Below are 22,013 nucleotides of genomic sequence, written 5' to 3' on the forward strand. Positions count from 1 at the left end.
GGGACAGTTTCCCAGACACAACCTAGTCCTGGTTTAAAAATCAAGATCTATGGAGTCCATAAAAAAAAAAGCTTTTTAGTCCAGGATTAGGCTTAATCTGTGTCCCTGAAACCGTCCCCAAAAGTTGCAAAATAAGTGTGCTGTGACTCAACTCAAAAATCGTTCTAATTTCCATGACCCACCACATTATTAGATATTTTTTATTCATCCTTATTAACCAGGTAAAGTCCCAAAATAATATAAAACTATTACGATCTATACGTTGTCATCAACTGTTCTAACATGAGGTGCAGCTAAACTAAACACTGTTATCACGTCATCCCTGTTTACGTGGAAAAACATACCCAAATATGTATAAAGACTCAATGAATATGATGGAACCTAATCAGATTTGGATATCACACTTTTTCTGTAATAAATCATGGATTGTATCTTTTGAATCAACTGTTCGGAATGTGCGTTTGTTTTGAGTGGGGCAGTGTGTTGAACTAGATTCATATTCACGCCTCAGTTTGTATTCCGGGAGTACAAAGTAAACAACCATAAATGAAAAAACATCTGCACTCTTTGATTGCTTCAGCCAGGTTTTACAATATTGTAATGGATGCATCCCAAATGGCACCCTATTCCCTATATATAGTGCACTACTTTTGACCAGAGCCCTATCAATAGGGTGCCATTTGGAACACACAGAATGTGTTGTTGTTTTTTAGAGTGAAGGAGAGAGTTGGAGGAGAGAGTGGGAGGAGAGAGTTGGAGGAGAGAGTTGGAGGAGAGAGTGGGTGTAGCTGCTTTTATCATGTAGTCACCAATCATCTAAGCAGTTTATTACCTTTCAGAGACTAAACGTAATGCTTTTAACATTACACATAGAATTACAGTCATTATTATATTTCAGTAGTATTATACTACAGTAGTATGATAATACAGTATTATTCCACTGGCTAGTAATTCTATTTCTATGGCTTTTAAAAAGGCTGTGTGTCTTCGGTAAAGCCGGCGTTGTCATATACTTTCTCTTGCAGGTTATAGCAGTTTTGGGCAGGCTGTACTTTCCTCTTCGTCCCATTTCTGCCGGTATCTTCCTTGACGAAGGGACCTTCATCTTTAACAGTGTCTGTGTCTGGGTCCTCCATGTCCTAGTAGACAAGAGAAAGAGATACTGATATGTCATACTAGACCCAGGCTGAACACATGTACAGACATGTACGCACTTTATTGGTGAGACTTAACATTGAGTTGCTCTTATACCTGTGTAGTACTGCTAATTACAGCTATGCCGCTATGCCCTCTGACGAACCATCAAACAGGGAAGCGTCAATACAGGACTAAGATTGAATCCTACTACACCGGCTCTGACTCACGTCGGATGCGGCTTACAAACTATTACGGACTACAAAGGGAAGCCCAGCCGCGAGCTGCCCAGTGACACGAGCCTACCAGACGAGCTAAATGAATTCTATGCGCGCTTCGAGGCAAGAAACACTGAAGCATGCATGAGAGCACCAGCTGTTCCGGACGACTGTGTGATAACGCTCTCCGTAGCCGATGTGAGTAAGACCTTTAAACAGGTCAACATTCACAAGGCCGCAGGGCCAGACGGATTACCAGGACACGTACTCAGAGCATGCGCTGACCAACTAGCAAGTGTCTTCACTGACATTTTCAACCTGTCCCTGACCGAGTCTGTAATACCAACATGTTTCAAGCAGACCATCATAGACCCTGAGCCCAAGAACACCAAGGTAACCTGCCTAAATGACTACCGCCCGTAGCACTCACGTCTGTAGCCATGAAGGGCTTTGAAAGGCTGATCATGGCTCACATCACCACCATCATCCCAGAAACTCTGGACCCACTACAATTCGCATACCTCCCCAACAGATCCACAGATGACGCAATCTCTATTGCACTCCACGCTGCCCTTTCCCACCTGGACAAAAAGAACACCTACGTGAGAATGCTTTTCATTGACTACAGCTCAGCGTTCAACACAATAGTGCCCTCAAAGCTCATCACTAAGCTAAGGACCCTGGAACTAAACACCTCCCTCTGCAACTGGATCCTGGACTTCCTGACGGGCCGCCCCCAGGTGGTAAGGGTAGGCAACAACATATCTGCCATGCTGATCCTCAACACGGGGGCCCCTCAGGGGTGCGTGCTTAGTCCCCTGCTGTACTCCCTGTTCACCCACGACTGGTGGCCAAGCACGACTCCAACACCATCATTAAGTTTGCCGACAACACAACGGTGGTAGGCCTGTTCACAGACAATGATGTGACAGCCTATAGGGAGGCGATCAGAGACCTGGCAGTGTGGTGCCAGGACAACAACCTATCCCTCAACGTGACCAAGACAAAGGAGATGATTGTGGACTACGGGAAAAGGATGGCCGAGCACGCCCTCATTCACATCGACGGAGCTGTATTGGAGCAGGTCGAGAGCTTCAAGTTCATGGTCCAAACACACCAAGACTGTCGTGAAGAGGGCATGACAACGCCTATTCCCCCTCAGGAGATTGAAAAGATTTGGCATGGGTCCTCAGATCCTTGTTATACAGCTGCACCATCGAGAGCATCCTGACTGGTTACATCACCGCCTGGTATGGCAACTGCTCGGCCTCCGACCGCAAGGCACTACAGAGGGTAGTGCGTACGGCCCAGTACATCACTGGGGCCAAGCTTCCTGCCATCCAGGACCACTATACCAGGCGGTGTCAGAGGAAGGCCCAAAAAATGGTCAAAGACTCCAGCCACCCTTGTTATAAACTGTTCTCTCTGCTACAGCATGGCAAGCAGTGCCGGAGCGTCAAGTCTAGGTCCAACAGGCTCCTTATCAGCTTCTACCCCCAAGCCATAAGACTCCTGAACAGTTAATCAAATGGCTACCCGGACTATTTGCTACTCACTGTTTATTATCTATGCATAGTCACTTTACCCCTACCTACATGTGCATATTACCACGACTAACCTGTACCTCCACACATTAACTCTGTACCGGTACCCCATGTATATAGCCTCGTTATTGTTATTTTATTGTGTTACTTTATGTATTAATATTTTTACTGTAGTTTATTTAGTAAATATCTTTCTTAAAACTGCATTGTTGGTTAAGGGCTTGTAAGTAAGTAAGCATTACACGGTAAGGTCTACACCTGTTGTATTCGGCTCATGTGACAAATAAAATGAGATTTGATTTATATTACCACTTTTTTCTAGGACCAGATGCTACATGTATGGTCCTAATGTTGATTGGCTGACAAGGTCCTTGTCATGCTGGTTATGCTATGTTATATAATAAAAGTTAGCGTGTCTGTCGTGTGTCTCTTTCACCTGTTTTAACTCATGGTTGACGCCACACCAGCACATCTTCTTGTACTTCTTCGACCAAAAGCAGAAGAGGTTACACACCGGTCGTAGGAGCCACGGTTTCACATCTTGACTCCTGGTGTGTCCTGTCAGAGACCGAGGATAGAAAGCACTTTCAAGTTCAGAGAATGACACATCCCAGCAAATGAAGTTTGGTTTCCAGAATGTTGTGGGAAAATTCTAAAAAAACGAACGGAGAACCTTTTTAGGGGATGTTACAGGAACATTCTGTGCTAGCTGGGGTGACTGGTAGGTATGTGGTATACTGACCACATGTTAGACCCACTGCCAAACAGACTTTCCCTCCCTGGTCATTCAATAATGAATGAGATCATGAATCAGTCTTTCTCAGTGCAGTTGTACATATAATCAATGGTTTTCTAAATGGCCTTTGTGTGATTGTAAAGTACCACATGCATTGGTCCATATTCTATAGCAGTTGTAGTTGAATCCGTCCTCACAGACAGACAGTGTGTGTTGAATCTTTGCAGACAGACCGGTAATGTGATGACATAGAGAGTACCGGAACCACAGCAACATAACTCAAGAGGTTTAGACCACTTTCTCTGTCTTTCAGACAGCAGCCATTGATTCCTGTTCTCTATGACCTCTTCCTGTTGACGGATGTCTCTTCCAAGGTGTCTTTGCAGCAGACCACAGGAATGTATAATATTGACGTTATGTCAAGAGGCAAGCACAGCAGCAAAATAACATTTGAACGCATTCCAGGATCTGAACTGCCGGTTTTAAAATGTTCTATTTAATTCTGTCATCCAATGTATGTAATGATAAATTCCCATTCTAGTGTTCTAATTGTATGATAAATTCCCATTCTAGTGTTCTAATTGTATGATAAATTCCCATTCTAGTGTTCTAATTGTATGATAAATTCTCGTTCTAGTGTTCTAATTGTATGATAAATTCCCATTCTAGTGTTCTAATTGTATGATAAATTCCCATTCTAGTGTTCTAATTGTATGATAAATTCCCGTTCTAGTGTTCTAATTGTATGATAAATTCCCGTTCTAGTGTTCTAATTGTATGATAAATTCCCATTCTAGTGTTCTAATTGTATGATAAATTCCCATTCTAGTGTTCTAATTGTATGATAAATTCCCGTTCTAGTGTTCTAATTGTATGATAAATTCCCATTCTAGTGTTCTAATTGTATGATAAATTCCCATTCTAGTGTTCTAATTGTATATCTATGCTGCAGACACACAGTACCTGTGATGAAGGAGATAAGCAGGCCAGCAGTAACGGTGGCTAGAAATCCAACAGCACTATAGTACAGATAGGACATGGAGTACCAGTGATCAGCCAGAAGTGACCTGTGGAGGACAGAGGAGTCACAATGTAGCCTATTTCCAATACCTTACATCCAACTGATTTGTAGTTAGGGTTGCAAAATTCTGGTAATTTTCCCAGAATGTCCAGGTTTTTCAGAAATCCTGGTTGGAAAATTCCCGGAGTCAGAATAGAATAAACAGGAAATCTGTTATTCTCCAACTAGGATTTCTGCACTGCAGGAAATGCACACTTTTAGTGTATTCAATGTTTAAAAAGGCTTCTAAAGTTTGTAATTTCCACTTTAAAATGTATCAACCCCTACAAAATAAATCCATTCATTATAATCCAAATAATAATTCAAATTTCCTGTTACTGCAGGATTTTCCTGCTGTAGCAAACTGGCTCAAATTAAGATCCTACATCTGTATTAAAGGGAGGTCTGTTCTGTACAGAATACAATACATCCAGTGTATCATGGCACTATTTGAGTCATCATTCTGGAGGCAAAATGTCTGGTCCAATGGGCTCTGTAAGAGATCTTAGTAAACGTGGGTTGTGTTCAGCCGGGATAAATCGTTTTTTGAAAATATTTTGAAGAGGGTCGGGCACAGCCTGAACTTGTCCAATAACAACACAGATTTTTCATTTTCCGTTAAAATAGTTTTGCTACGTTTTCTCCATACTGAACAGGGCCCTGGTGACCGAGACCGTACTGTACCTTGGTGGTAGAGTGGAAGGGTCCAGGTAAGAAGGTGGATCAGTGGTGGTGTGGACAGATGAGTTTGGTTGAACACATCCCTCTGTGCTGAGAGACAGAGGCCTGGTGTTGATGTCCAGAGCAGGGTAGATGAACGCTCCAACACCTGCCCAGAACGACAGGGAGATTCCCACTACCAGACCACCCGCTGCTCCCTGAAGACAACAAGTACAGCACACGGGACTGAATTAAGGAAGATGATCATCTATAAATGAGTTACTTGATAACTGAATTTCTATAGATGTATGTAGAATTGCTTGTGTTTAGGTGGAGTTTTTGGTAACCATTCAGGACCAGTTTCTTGGATTAAGCCTAATTCTTAATCATTCCATTATTCTTAATGGTGAAATAGTTTCTTAGTCCAGGATCAGGCTTAATCTGTCTGGAAGGACCATGGAGAAGATGGAATAGGTTTTTCTATGCTGACCATAGAGTTGGTCCAGGGGAAGATGATTCCCAGAGAGAAGAGGCCCAGCATGGGGCCGCCGCACATACCATGGATACTCAGAGCCGCCTGGGAACCACACAGCAAGACGTATTAATCACATAGGCGTCAGCTCTGTGCACGTACTTTAGTCATTCACACGCTAACAGGGACAGTGGTTACCTGTACAATCCCTCCCATGTAGGATGCGGCAACTGCCATGGTGGTGCAGGCTATGCCGAACACGATACCTGCAGAGGCGAAGATTGTAAAGTGTGTACGTTGGCGTTATTCAGCACAAGCTTGGCTCCAATTTATGGCCTCTATTATAGTAATAACTGGGAGTTATTCTTACACAGTCCTTTGCTGATCCAGCCGCTGGCTTTGTTGGAGAGGTTAGTACAACACTGCTTAACAAAGTCTTCATAGGTCACCGTGGCTAGGGCGTTGATGCTGGCTGCCACAGTACTGAGAGAGGGCACAGACAGGGAATTAGTTGAGATCTCTTAATAAATACTGAACTTTTAGCTAGAGCGCAATGAAGGCAAGACAATGTAATTCTGGGCTGGGTTTTCCAAAGCCTTGGTTTTTTTTAAATGCATTGAAGATTGACCTCCAAACACTTGATTTTTACAATTACTCGCTTGTGGCTGCGTTGTTGGGAGCTAAATAACATACTACTTTAGCTACGAAGGCTTTTGGGAAACCCACCCTTAAACAAGTTTCAAATGATCCACACAGTGATTCCTTTAACCTGAGTGTTCCGCTGAAGGCACAGGCAACAAACAGCCCAGGAAGTCCAGGATACTCCCCCAGAATCTCCATGACAAAATACGGCATAAGCTGCAGAGAGACAGGGTGAAAAAGGTTATGGCATGAGCCGCAGAGAAATGAGATGAAGTTCATGAGTACTGGGTAGCAGAGCCCTGGACACAAACACTGGAGACTGTATCTATTTAGGTCACTAGACACCAGGGTTGGAGTCAATTCCATTTCAATTCAGTCACTTCCTGAATTGAAATGGAATTTCACCCCAGACTCTATTGACCGGATGTGAATTAAGGGTTGGATATAGAACAAGACACCCTGATTGGACGGTAGTGACCGCAACCTGGTCTGTGGCTGTGACAGCGTTAGAATGGGAGTAGAATTAGGGCTAGAAATGGAACAGAGACTGAGTACCAAATGACACCCTATCGCCTTTATAGTGCACTACTTTTAACCAGAGTCAATAAGGCTTTTGGTCAAAAGTAGTGCACTACTTTATATAGGGAATAGGGTGTTATGGGACGCAACCAGAGACGGTAACCAGGGGCCTCATTTATCAACCGTGCCTAAATGTCTTACTAAATTCCGGTGTAAATGGATATTGTAGGATTTGCGTGCGCCACAAATTATTGCAACATGGACGCTGTGTTTTCATTGATAAATCAGACGCATGTTTTCCTTGATGAATCAGAGAGGCTCTGACATTAAGAAGGCTGTGACGTCACTCTCCTTCCTCAGTCACAGCAATACTGCAGTCCACCATACCGTCTAGGCTACCGGTCAATACTGCAGTCCACCATACCGTCTACGCTACCGGTCAATACTGCAGTCCACCATCCCGTCTACGCTACCGGTCAATACTGCAGTCCACCATACCGTCTAGGCTACCGGTCAATACTGCAGTCCACCGTACCGTCTAGGCTACCGGTCTATACTGCAGTCCACCATACCGTCTAGGCTACCGGTCTATACTGCAGTCCACCATACCGTCTAGGCTACCGGTCTATACTGCAGTCCACCATCCCGTCTACGCTACCGGTCTATACTGCAGTCCACCATACCGTCTAGGCTACCGGTCTATACTGCAGTCCACCATACCGTCTAGGCTACCGGTCAATACTGCAGTCCACCATACCGTCTACGCTACCGGTCTATACTGCAGTCCACCATACCGTCTAGGCTACCGGTCAATACTGCAGTCCACCATACCGTCTAGGCTACCGGTCTATACTGCAGTCCACCATACCGTCTAGGCTACCGGTCAATACTGCAGTCCACCATACCGTCTAGGCTACCGGTCTATACTGCAGTCCACCATACCGTCTAGGCTACCGGTCAATACTGCAGTCCACCATACCGTCTAGGCTACCGGTCTATACTGCAGTCCACCATCCCGTCTACGCTACCGGTCAATACTGCAGTCCACCATACCGTCTACGCTACCGGTCTATACTGCAGTCCACCATACCGTCTACGCTACCGGTCTATACTGCAGTCCACCATACCGTCTAGGCTACCGGTCTGTTTCCTTGCTTGGCTATTGAATGAATGGTAGTCTAATACTGATTGTGTAGCGGGAATAAACCAGTCATGTCAGAACGTATGATGATGATTTAGGCCCATATAATAAACTGAAAATAAATATTTTAGGCTATGCTTCTGTTTTATCATTAGCCTACATTTTAATGTTTTTTATTAAGCCTACCATTATTTTTAATTCCTGTGCGTCAAACACTTCCAATTTCCCCCAAAAAGAACAATGTTTTAATTGTAATACAATTCTTCAACCACTACAAGTTGTCTGAGATTTATGTGGAGGTACGCACACTTTCCTGTCGAGTTCAAATTTGATATATACCAACCTTTTAGGGAAAAGTGGTGCTTTGTGCTTCCACCCCTGGTCTGCTACTGTGGCTGTATAACGGGCGGCAGGTAGCTTAGTGGTTAAGACCGTTGTGCCAGTAACCGAAAGGTCGCCGGTTCTAATCCCCGAGCTGACTATGTGAAAAATCTGTCGATGTGCCCTTGAGCAAGGCACTTAACCCTAATTGCTCATGTAAGTCGCTCTGGATAAGAGCGTCTGCTAAATGACGTAAATATAAAGGGACAAGCAGAGACATTAAGGATAGCAGCAGTAGTAACCTGGTCTGCTGCTGTGACTGACTGGGCGGTCCATGGATCACAGTGGGCGTAGAAAGCATACATGATGAGACCGGAGAACACCGCACACACCAGGATGACCAGCAGACCCAGCAGGTTGAAGTACAGAGCTCTGGGAAGTGGATGACAGACAAATGCTACTGAAAATCTTTTTTAAAAAATGTTTTATGTATAGAGCCCTTTTCACATCAACCGCTATCACAAAGTGCCGTACAGTAAGACAGCCTTGACACGTGGCTAGCAGGCAAAGGTAGCTAGACTGGCTAGCAGGCAAAGGTAGCTAGACTGGCTAGCAGGCAAAGGTAGCTAGACTGGCTAGCAGGCAAAGGTAGCTAGACTGGCTAGCAGGCAAAGGTAGCTAGACTGGGTAGCAGGCAAAGGTAGCTAGACTGGGTAGTGATGTGAAGCATCCTGTCTGCTCCACACAGACACTCTTCATAATAAAGGTATACAGTATATTGTGCAGTTGTCCAGATCCGGGCTCGAACGACCACGAAAAAGAGAAGCGCCTTGTTAGAGTGGACTCCAAAACACGTGTCGGATCTGGATGGTGGACCGGTTTCAACTATGGTGGAATGCGTAACCAGGCCAGTTTTAGTACAGCTCAGGTCGGCTTAGTAGTGGTGTGTGAAAACGGTAAATGTCTTAGTGACGGAAGATGCTTACAGTCTGGCGTGTGTCTCAGTTTTGCAGGAGATGCATCTCTGTATAGTTGACTGGTTAACCCCGTAGATGCCCAGCCAGGTAAAGGTTCCCCCAATAGAGATGGTCCAGAACGTATGGCGTCTCAGAGGGTCTGGGTCAAAGCTGAGGGCATAGAGTAGTATTCATTAGTGCAGGGTTTTGGTTACTGCAGGGGGTCCGCGGCCAGATCTCAAAATATATACACTCTTTCCATGACATAGACTGACCAGGTGAATAAAGGTGAAAGCTATGATCTTTTATTCACTTGTTAAATCCACTTCAAATCAGTGTAGATGAAGGAGAGGAGACAGGTTAAAGAAGGATGTTTAAACCTTGAGACAATTGAGACATGGATTGTGTAATGTGTGCCATTCAGAGGGTGAATGGGCAAGACAAAACATTGAAGTGCCTTTCAACTGGGTATGGTAGTAGGTGGCAGGCGCATCGGTTTGTGTCAAGAACTGCAAACGCTGCTGGCCATCCACCCAACTTGACACAACTGTGGGAAGCATTGGAGTCAACATGGGCCAGCATCCCTGTGGAACGCTTTTCGACACCTTATAGACTCCATGCCCCGACGAATTGAGGCTGTTCTGAGGGCAAAGGGGAGTGCAACTCAATATTAGGAAGGTGTTCCTGATGTTTAGTATACTCAGTGTATATATCATATATATTTTTATGAATATTACTAACAACAACAGATTAAACCAATTTTGTCCCAGGGATCTGTGAAATAAGTTTAGAGGGTGTAATACAATGTAATATGAATCTACAATTTCTGTTCTTATGTTGCATTCGTGTGCTGGTCGGGGCTGGGGGGCTCAGCTGATTGGCCAGTCTGAGTTTTCCCGGGTTTCCTGGTTCCGACTGGCACGTGAATGCTGCATTAACCCTGCGCAACATGGTCCTGAGAGGCTCACAGGGATATTGGTATCCACAGTACTCCACCAATTATACATTTTATCAACTCAATCGTTCTTATTTTATTCCCATAAATGATTTTTTTTTTTTTACGTAAACGCACTGTAAAGTTTAAAGCTTTAAGGTCGCAAAGTTTTCTCTCTGCTCCATGGCAAAACGCAGGACATTTGCTTGAAAAATGTCTCTCCAATGCCAAGACATGAGCCTTTAAAATGTTCCTTCCCAGGCCCCCGAGACCGGTTGGTCCGGCCATGCACTGCCAAAATCATAGTAGAACTCTTTCTATTTTTATCTCACTCGGGGTGTGTTCTGATTATGAGGGGGTCCGTGATGAATTGTCTATCACAAAAGGGGTCCCCGGGCCCCCAAAACAGTTTGAGAACCCCTACATTAGTGCACAACGTAGCAAAACGTTTTTTTGCAACGGAAAATGGAACAAGAGTTTCTTGTTGGACAAAAATATATAGTCCCTCCCATTCTTCCATATGGTGAATACGACCCTGACCATTATCTTTAACCTATGACCTGTGACCTATCACCCTACTTAAAGGGATAATTCACTCACTTTTTCTTTAGGTTTTACCTTATTTTCAATTTACTTTAGTGAATTTTAGTGTTTAGTTTAGTGTTGTTTTTTCATCCAAACCTTTTTATGTCCACTAGCAGATTATTTAGCAACGTCCAGCACAAGGCAACAATAATGTCTAACTATCCCTTTAATACCTAAACTTCACCTTCAAATACATTGTGTTCAATAGACAGTATGACGTACAAATAGAAGTGTCTGTGTGAAAGCCATTGACAAACCAAGACCTGAGGAGAGTATGATGTCATCAGTGTGGTGGGCTGCACTTACTCAAAGATGTCGAGTCTGTTTCCCGTCTTAGCCACCTCCCACACGGAGGCTGCGCCCCCTGTCTTCCGTGTCCCCTGGACCAGCACGGTCATGAAGCCCACCACCATCACCACCATCTGGAACGCATCTGTCCACACCACTGCCTTCAGCCCACCCTTCACAGGGAGGGAGGGAGGGAGGGAGAGGGAGAGAGAGAGAGAGAGAGAGAGAGAGAGAGAGAGAGAGAGAGAGAGAGAGAGAGAGAGAGAGAGAGAGAGAGAGAGAGAGAGAGAGAGAGAGAGAGAGAGAGAGAGAGAGAGAGAGAGAGAGAAACACGCAGGGACACACACACACACACACACACCAGAGATAATTACCACAGACCATCCATCAGCACCACACCATAACCTAGCCTCCCCCACATGACCATCACTCTGTATAGCATAGCTGAATTGTCCCGCGTCCTGACCTGGGACTGGGAGGTGCTTCGTTTACACTGTCACTGTTTATGTTACTAGACTATTTATTCAGGTGTGCTCTGCTCCTCTTTCAGAAACACAGTAAGAGAGGATGCCTGCATGATGTCAGGAAGAAGGATGAACTCTATAGTCATAGAGTGTGCAGTAGAACGTGCACACAATGCCTGTTATCCCAACCCAACTCACCAGTGTGCAGTAGAACGTGCACACAATGCCTGTTGCGAATATAGAACCCCAAAGGTTGAAGCCAGTGACTGTGGGAAGAAATGTAAGGTTCAGAAAAAGAAAGATTCTTTAGAAATAAAGAACTTGCATTCAACTCATGTGCTTACAATGGTTTTATATTTGTTATTTACATTTTTAGTCATTTTAGCAGACGCTCTTATCCAGAGCGACTTACAGGAGCAATTAGGGTTAAGTGCCTTGCTCAAGGGCACATCCGACAGATTTTTCACCTAGTCGGCTCGGGGATTAGAACCAGCGACCTTTTGGTTACTGGCACAATGCTCTTAACCACTAAAGCTACCTGCCGCCCCAATGTGGTAAATTCTGCACCACTGAGCAAAATGACATACCTTGATTGAGGGCCAAGGCAGGAGCATACACTACCACCCCTGTGTATAAGATCTGAAATGTATAGAAACACACACAGACCAAGAGTGGAACACTAGGAAAATACAACAACTCTAACTGGATAATCCCCTGAATGTTTGTTGACATTGTTGACATTGTTTATGTGGAAGAAAAAAAAATGCTGAATGGTAAAGCTACATGCCATGTGTGTTTCCAGACAAACTCACCGTCTGCACAATATAAATCAGAGTGGCAGCCATGCGGACCCCCTTACAGAACCGCATCTCTAAATACTAGAGAACACACACAAACACACACACACAAACAAACACACACACACACACACGCACGCACACACACACACACACACACACACACACACACACACACAGATGTTGTTAGATCAAAGTAACAGTGGATAACAAACAATTGTTCTGAGTTCAAAGCATCTGTTTCTAATCTGCATCAGGGCATCACTGTTAGTTCAAAGCATATGTTTCTAATCTGCATCAGGGCATCACTGTTAGTTCAAAGCATCTGTTTCTAATCTGCATCAGGGCATCACTGTTAGTTCAAAGCATCTGTTTCTAATCTGCATCAGGGCATCACTGTTAGTTCAAAGCATCTGTTTCTAATCTGCATCAGGGCATCACTGTTAGTTCAAAGCATCTGTTTCTAATCTGCATCAGGGCATCACTGTTAGTTCAAAGCATCTGTTTCTAATCTGCATCAGGGCATCACTGTTAGTTCAAAGCATCTGTTTCTAATCTGTATCAGGGCATCACTGTTAAGTATCAGCTTTAATATTGCAGATAGATTGTAACTTCCATCAATGTAATTGTCTGCATCACTTCCAATCCCCCATATGTTTTTTTTTCTCTCGCATATATATATATATATATATATATATATATATATATATATATATATATATATATATATATATATATATACACACATACATACACATACATACATATACACATATATATACATATATATATACATACATATCCTTTAAAGATATATATATTTCGCTTTATTACTTTCCAACCCCACCATCCCCTCCCTAATTGGAGTAAACTAGTGAACAAAAATGCTTAGGCCTCTACTTCCAGCTTATACATACTATATACATTTTATGGACACAGTCAATAATTATATTTTGTTTGTTTTTACTCCTGAACTTCCTCCGATCATTTTCATGATGTCCATCCGGTATGCTTCTATATGCCATATCTTTCTAACTGTGCTCTTTCACAAAAGCTCACAATATATAACCTATATACTTATTATGGACACAGCATGTCTTACACTAGTTATCTTGTTGTTATTAGTTGTTGTTATTAGTCCCATCACATTCAACCTTTATCAAAGTCAGACAGACAGAGACCACCCTGTGAGGATGTAATTAGTGTGCTTTGCTTGCTGTTTACCATAAAATGCCTTTGGACAGCTGAAGCCTCACTGTCAGGGTGGACCTGTATTAGAGACAGTCAGAGGCCACCCTTGATGATGCAATTACCTGAAACAGGATGTGCAATCTAGAGTTTTTCGGCTTCACCTTTGTTCAGGTCATCTAAAGGTGAACCCGTACAGCTTTCCCCTCTGAGATTGGAGAAAGAGCTGAGATTCAGAGATTTAACAAGAGCTGAATATAGCCAGTAGGTGGAGAGGGTCCGCTCCATAGGCAAAACGTTATAGGATAAAGATTAGACTAAATGTATTCTTTATATTTAGCGTTGCAGCTGCCGTCTCAACATACAGTGGGGGGAAAAAAGTATTTAGTCAGCCACCAATTGTGCAAGTTCTCCCACTTAAAAAGATGAGAGAGGCCTGTAATTTTCATCATAGGTACACGTCAACTATGACAGACAAAATGAGAAAAAATAATCCAGAAAATCACATTGTAGGATTTTTTATGAATTTATTTGCAAATTATGGTGGAAAATAAGTATTTGGTCAATAACAAAAGTTTCTCAATACTTTGTTATATACCCTTTGTTGGCAATGACACAGGTCAAACGTTTTCTGCAAGTCTTCACAAGGTTTTCACACACTGTTGCTGGTATTTTGGCCCATTCCTCCATGCAGATCTCCTCTAGAGCAGTGATGTTTTGGGGCTGTCGCTGGGCAACACGGACTTTCAACTCCCTCCAAAGATTTTCTATGGGGTTGAGATCTGGAGATGGCTAGGCCACTCCAGGACCTTGAAATGCTTCTTACGAAGCCACTCCTTCGTTGCCCGGGCGGTGTGTTTGGGATCATTGTCATGCTGAAAGACCCAGCCACGTTTCATCTTCAATGCCCTTGCTGATGGAAGGAGGTTTTCACTCAAAATCTCACGATACATGGCCCCATTCATTCTTTCCTTTACACGGATCAGTCGTCCTGGTCCCTTTGCAGAAAAACAGCCCCAAAGCATGATGTTTCCACCCCCATGCTTCACAGTAGATATGGTGTTCTTTGGATGCAACTCAGCATTCTTTGTCCTCCAAACACGACAAGTTGAGTTTTTACCAAAAAGTTCTATTTTGGTTTCATCTGACCATATGACATTCTCCCAATCCTCTTCTGGATCATCCAAATGCACTCTAGCAAACTTCAGACGGGTCTGGACATGTACTGGCTTAAGCAGGGGGACACGTCTGGCACTGCAGGATTTGAGTCCCTGGCGGCGTAGTGTGTTACTGATGGTAGGCTTTGTTACTTTGGTCCCAGCTCTCTGCAGGTCATTCACTAGGTCCCCCCGTGTGGTTCTGGGATTTTTGCTCACCGTTCTTGTGATCATTTTGACCCCATGGGGTGAGATCTTGCGTAGATTATCAGTGGTCTTGTATGTTTTCCATTTCCTAATAATTGCTCCCACACTTGATTTCTTCAAACCAAGCTGCTTAACTATTGCAGATTCAGTCTTCCCAGCCTGGTGCAGGTCTACAATTTTGTTTCTGGTGTCTTTTATACTGATAACAAGTTCAAACAGGTGCCATTAATACAGGTAACGAGTGGAGGACAGAGGAGCCTCTTAAAGAAGAAGTTACAGGTCTGTGAGAGCCAGAAATCTTGCTTGTTTGTAGGTGACCAAATACTTATTTTCCACCATAATTTGCAAATAAATTCATATAAAATTCTACAATGTGATTTCCTGGAATATTTTTTCTCATTTTGTCTGTCATAGTTGACGTGTACCTATGATGAAAATTACAGGCCTCTCTCATCTTTTTAAGTGGGAGAACTTGCACAATTGGTGGCTGACTAAATACTTTTTTCCCCCACTGTATTCTCACACTCAATTTGTGCAAATATGTACAAAAAGTATTTAGCCAGTGTTTGTGCATTTTTGTGTGGCTTAATTTGTGTGAAAATACACACATTTTTGTTCAACATAATTCGTAGGAAAATACACACATTTTTGTGCGACTTCGTTCATAGAAAAATACATTTTTTGGGTGGCAAACTTCGGAACAATCTTTTGAAAGCTATTGGAGCAATGCATTTTGGGCAATGGGGTTCTACACTGCCTTTTTGTTGTGTCCCACATATATTTATATTTTTAAACAAACGTGTTGACAACCCAATATTGTTAATCAACCAGGTTGTCACCGAAAGACTTATAATGTAATAGTAGCCTTTTTTATGCCAATATTGTTTTCTATGTTTGTTTTCGCTTAATACTTTGGGATACTGGTTTCTATGTTTGTTTTCGCTTAATACTTTGGGATACTGGTTCTATGTCGGATTTTATGAGGGTTGCCAGATTGGAGTAAAAAACTGTATTTGTCTGTTTGCTGTTGTGGCATCGATGAAGGTATTTGATTGGGGAATGGGGATACATTTTCATGATGGGAAATTAATTCATCAATAAATGTGGGGAAACATTAGTCTGTTTGGTTTTAAATTCCCCTGGTGCAACTGCATGGTATCTGCAACTATAACGAGTCTGGACTGTGATCAATTAAGCCATATCAATGCAGTTAAACAGGTTAATGTACAATAATGAATTACGTTGGCTTACACTTATGCCACTTACCAAGGCCATTCCATGATGATTGTTACGGTCGTGTCAATCATGTTATATACTGAGGCAATTGTGACAAGGCATATGAGGACTATTAGGCTGTCATGGCAACGGCCGTTAGAGCTCTCTTTGCCCTGGTCAGAGTCCCTGTTGCAGCTTTCACTTTCTTCCGCTACATTGGTGGCAGCGTTGGGATCACGTCCAGCTCACGTCTAGTTATGTGATCTAGCGGTGGGAAGCGTTCTGTTTTTCAACGTTGTGTTGGGTGTAATTACGTTGATATATCTAGTGAACAATGGATGAGCAACAATGGGCGGTGACGGATAGAAGTAGTCACTACAGGTGTGATCAAGCCTTACAATCAAAGTTGCCTGAAGCTGAATGGAAAGTGTTGTGCCCTGACCAGTTATTCAGAAGAAAATCATCTGTGACTGTCTAATTTACATAAAACAAACACATTCTACACATTTACAAACGACCTGTTTAAAGTGTTATTGAAGCTCATACATCAAATAACCTGACAATGATCCACATCATATGGGTGGACACATAATGTAAGTGTGTCATGCAGTAAAACACAACTATCCTTTTTTTTTTTTAGGACGCAAACCAGTACTTTGAATCACTGTTGATCCCCATCCTGGTTTCATCTAATGAGATGGATGAAGGATTTTCTACGGCCTAGAATCGAGGCCTTTCCCAGTCCTGAAGGACGAAGCTGGACCCCTCTTGGTTCTCATTGGTGAAGACCGAACTCAAGTTAGGGGTTATATGTCAAACTCTCCTTTACCACTTTGCCCAACGTGTTATAACCCAGAGGTTGTAAATAAACCCTTTTTAAGGTGATATATCTTGTATCATTATTATAGGGCTGTGAAACCTATAGCCAAATGGCTTCAGACTGAGCATTTCCCACCACTTATTTATGGAGAGCATTTTATGTTTTATAACAGGTAGTGTCCATTTCTTTACAGTAGTGTGTTGATGAATTATTTATTTCTTCAGTGGAAATACAGAATATGTATAAAAATGCCAAATCATTTGAGTCATTTAGCAGACGATAAAACGACTTACAGTTAGTGAGTGCATACATCTTTCATACTGCCCCCCCCCCCACCCCCCCGTGGGAAACGAACCCACAACCCTGGCGTTGCAAGCGCTATGCTCTACCAACTGAGCTACAGGGGACTATAATATACCAAAAGCTAAATCAAGCAGAGATTTACCACTATTTAACCATGTTAATCATTACTGAAACATGCAAACTGCAAATATTTAAGCAGTGAAAGATAATGAATACATGACAACTAGATACAAATATTTTAATACATACGAAAGTCAAGAGTTGGCTATAACATGAGTACAAACAAAGTGAGAGTGTGTGTATATGTGTTTGTGTGTGTATTATATTTTTCCATTATAATAATGTATCCCCATTCCCCAATCAAACACCTTCATCGATACCACAAAAAAAAAAAAAAAACAGAAAGATCTGTATTTTCTTCTCCAATCTGGCCACCCTAATAAAATTCGACATAGCCTTGTATAAAATGCATTATGAAAGAAAATGGTGTAATGTACACCAAAAAGTGAAGCCTTGTATTAAAATGCATTATGAAGAAAATGGTGTAATGTAGTCTCCATGAAATATTAAATGAGTTGTGAAGAATATCTTGTAGGCCGACTGTTGTCTACAGGAAAAAAGGACCTCTCTGACTACAAGTGCACCAGTATCCCAAAGTATTATGTGAAAACAAGCATAAAACAAACAGCATAAAACAAACAGCGTTAATAAAACAAATAACCACGTAAGGCTACTATTATGTTATATTTATTCCGGGCGAAACAACCTGGTTGATTAACAATACTGGGTTGTTAACACGTTTTTTTTAAATATATATATATAAATAAATGTGGGACACAACAAACAAAAAAGGCAGTGTAGAACACCATTCATTGCCCTAATAACTTTCAAAAGATTATTCTGAAGTTTGCACCCCCAAAAATGTACTTTCCTATGAATGAAGTCACACAAAAAAAATGTGTGTATTTTCCTACGAATTAAGTCGCACTAAAATTAATGTATGAGCTCATTTCACGCAATTGTACTAATTTTGCCGTGGGGCAGAGAGAACAATGTGCAGTTTTACAGCTCATTTCCTGTAATTCTACACATTTTGCCATAGGTTGGAGAGAAATGTTTGAAGTTTTTAATATGATATCTGAGTGAGAGTGACTAACAAAATCAAGGGCCCCCCCCCAGTCAGTCGTTTGACCATGATTACAAGTTTAAATAGCTGGCCGCTAGACTAATTTACCAATCTAAAAAGAATGGAGCTGACATGGGCTAATTGAGTGACTGTCAGTGACTGACATAACAAGAGAAAACTGCTGGTGCACAATCAAAATTTAGAAATTGCACCTTACGTATTCTTCTATTCTAACTCTCAACAGTAAGTTAAGACCCTGACTGAGTAATCATTTTTAAAAACATATATATATATATATATATATATTTGTTTTGTCTTTGGAAAATGTATCTGTGGGCCTACAAATGGGTGTGGCCTGCGGGCCGTCAGTTTCCCATCCTTGAGTCAGGCCGCCCTTCTTGCCCAGGTCTCCCTTGGTAAAGAAAGAGTTATTCTGACCTCAACTGGACCTTCTGGTTAAATAAAGGTTAAAGGTGAAATCTGGGATTGATACGTCCATGTTTGTTTACCAAAACATTTATGTATGGCGGGGTGGCAGGCTTTGTTGTTGTTAGAATCCCATATTGCCCCTTTTAAATAAAGATGAAATCATTAAAAAAAGCACAGTACCTCGTAGGTACTCGTGATCCCCGATCTGTAGAACACCGGCACAAACAGTTCAGCTGTAGCGATAACCACAAAGGTGTAGGCCACGCCGAAGAGGATGAACGACCCCCCAAAGCGGTAGACGTCGGAGGGCGCCCCCAGCACGGTGACAGCAGACATGAAGCTGGCGGTGAGGGACAGGGCCACGGGACCAAAGGTCATCTGACGACCCCCTACCAGGAACTCCGATGAGGGGTTCTTCCTCTCCTTCACCGCGAAGAACACCCCTATCCCTGAGGAGACCACGAACAGACATGCGAATACGACATAGTCCAACGACACAAAGGTCCCCACTCGTTCATCATCCATGACGGTTATAGTAGATGGTTGTGGTCAGAGGACCACAATGGAAATACGTTTTTTAGTGTTGTTGTCCTCAATAATTTGTAATGCAGGGAAGGCTTACTTCTGTGGCTAAACTTTGTTTTTAAATTGACAAATAAATCAAATTAAATGAAAAAAGACTTCGGCAGAGTGGCTTTTCTATCTCTCGCTCTCTCTCTCTCTGCCCCCTCTGCCTCCTCCACCTCTCTCTACTATATGCACCTCTCTCTCTCTCTCTCTCTCTCTCTCTCTCTCGCCTCTCTCTCTCTCTCTCTCTCTCTCTCTCTCTCTCTCTCTCTCTCTCTCTCTCTCTCTCTCTCTCTCTCTCTCTCTCTCTCTCTCTCTCTCTCTCTCTCTCTCTCTCTCTCTCTCTCTCTCTCTCTCTCTCTCTGATCCATTCTCTAAAGATGTTGTTTCTTAACTGAATAACTGAAAGTGCTTAGTGCTGAGTTGCTTAGTGCTTACCAAGAGTTGATGATTTAGGAAGTTTGTCAAATTTGCTGATGAAGTTTGTCACTGCGGTGGTTGATCACGTCAATCATTAACTTATTATTATTATTATTATTTTGTTATTTAGCAGACGCTCTTATCCAGAGCGACTTACAGGAGCAATTAACTTCTCCCTGTATACCCACATGCTGAGACTGTCAATGTGATTTACTCTGTTAGTCTCAATAACCTACTTCTTAACATAATAAACCCCTTTCTCTCTCATTCTGTCTTTGTCAGTTACACAAATCTCTCACAGCGCAAGTAGGCCTATATTTCCAAAATAGGAGTGCTATTGGGTCTAGCAGTTACCGAGACACCAACTGTCACTTTTAATCAATTATTAATGTTCCCTGAAAAATACTCTTTGTCAACATGTTTCTGACTGACTAATATATTACGGATTTTAGGCTGAGAAACTGCTTAGAGACACAGTATCTCTGAAAGTAGGAGTGAGAGTAGGCTGGGTCGACATGTGACCAGGAAGTAGGAAGCAGAATGTTTCCGTGACGATACAGCGCTTCTGTGTTTTTATATTTTTTAAGACACCTACATACATGTTCTACCTTTTGAAACACATTTTGTTTTAAGTGTTTTATTTTGGGACCACGGCGTTAGTGCTGTTCTTAACGCGCTGTGTTGGCTGGATTTTGTCATCTCCTGGAGCTAGCGTTACCAGGCTATCCCCGGCTAGTTCCAACTAGCTAGGTTATCTGGATGTCACCCGACAAAGCTTATCTTGTTGCCAGGACCGCTGTTTCTGGGAGTTTAAGCACGTCGGATTTTCTCTGATTTGGAGTCGGATCTGGAGATGGGATGGTAAAGTCGTGAAATATGAGACCTGTGAAAGACGAAGAATTTACTGACTTTATACACTTGTGAAAGGTGTAAACAGCTGGTTGCCTCAAAAGACTGGATCATTGAACTACTAGAGGACAACAGGGACCTAAAAGAACGTCTCGCTCTGGCTAAGAAGACTTCAAGACTGCATGCTGTTTTTGATGCAACAATTCTAAATGACCTCTGCAGTATCTACGGACCACACATCCCACCGACGAGAACCGTAGGACTACTGCGTCTTCCTCTACACCATCGGAAGCAAAGTGGAATGAAGTTAGAGGTAAGAGAGGAGGAAGGTTCAAACGTATCCTCCCTCTGCCCTCTCGTCCAGCCCTGCGGCTCTCTAACAGCCCCCCCCTGACTTCACCGGAGCCCTCTGACGAGGCCCTACGCCGCTCCCCCTGTCCTTCCTACTTCACCTCAGCACCCAGCGCAAAGATCAAAAGTCATCCCTTGGATCAGCCCCCCCATAGCATCAGCCCCCCCCATCACACAGACTCGCAGTGGCCCTCTCCTCATCCTCCAGCGGTGGTTGTTCTAGGGAGCTCCATAGTTAGGGGATGTGGTGGTCGTGGAAGCAAAGGCCCCACTTCTTCCCTGGATCCCGTGTTCAGGACATAGATCACCAGGTCCCTGCTGTGATGGAGAAGCACCCGTATGCTCACAGTATAGTCGTTAATGTTGGTACAAACAAAATCTGAGCAATTAAAATCTGACTTCAGAGTGCTCGTAGACAAACTAAAGGAGGCAGACAAGTGGGTTCTCATTTCAGGGCCTCAACCAACAACAGGTCGTGGAATGGAACGCTTTAGTCGTCTCCTCTGGCTCCACTAGTGGCTTAAATCCTGCTGTTCCCCGATGGATTTGGAGCACATTGACAATTTTGACCACTTTTGGGAGACGCCCCAGTTTTACAAGAGGGATGGATTGCAGCCAAATATGAAAGGGGCAAAATGTACATCAGGGCCTCTTACAGTGTAATCAGCCTGACCCTTGCTCAGTTAGTTCTTCCCATTGCCACTATTTCACAGCGTTATCATACTGCTACAGATAACCATGTTCCCAGGGGTATTGTCAGTAATAATCTTGTGACCATAAAGTTGAATTCCAATGTTAGCTCTGTTACTGTTAGCCCAATTGGGAAGCCCGCTGTGGTAAACTGATGCAGTGCTATTATATCAAATAAATATGCACACCCCTGCTGTTTTCAAATCACATAGAGGGCTTG

General features: G+C 42.9%; 1 protein-coding gene across 1 annotated transcript; it reads right to left on the reverse strand.

Moving 5' to 3' along the window:
• Positions 1-968: 968 nt before the first annotated feature.
• On the reverse strand, positions 969-19,441 carry slc5a12 (solute carrier family 5 member 12; the record flags this gene model as incomplete). The annotated part of the gene is made up of 15 exons (XM_084168691.1): positions 969-1,139; positions 3,333-3,454; positions 4,596-4,699; positions 5,377-5,570; positions 5,843-5,929; positions 6,023-6,090; positions 6,195-6,307; positions 6,594-6,682; positions 8,750-8,879; positions 9,434-9,574; positions 11,229-11,383; positions 11,873-11,940; positions 12,262-12,313; positions 12,487-12,552; positions 19,097-19,441. 15 exons carry the CDS (start codon positions 19,439-19,441, stop codon positions 969-971), a joined length of 1,905 nt encoding a protein of 634 aa, XP_084024817.1.
• Between the last annotated feature and the right edge of the window lie 2,572 nt (positions 19,442-22,013).

This window comes from Coregonus lavaretus (genome assembly GCF_964263955.1).
Source record: "Coregonus lavaretus genome assembly, chromosome: 9".
Taxonomy (NCBI): Eukaryota; Metazoa; Chordata; class Actinopteri; order Salmoniformes; family Salmonidae; genus Coregonus; species Coregonus lavaretus.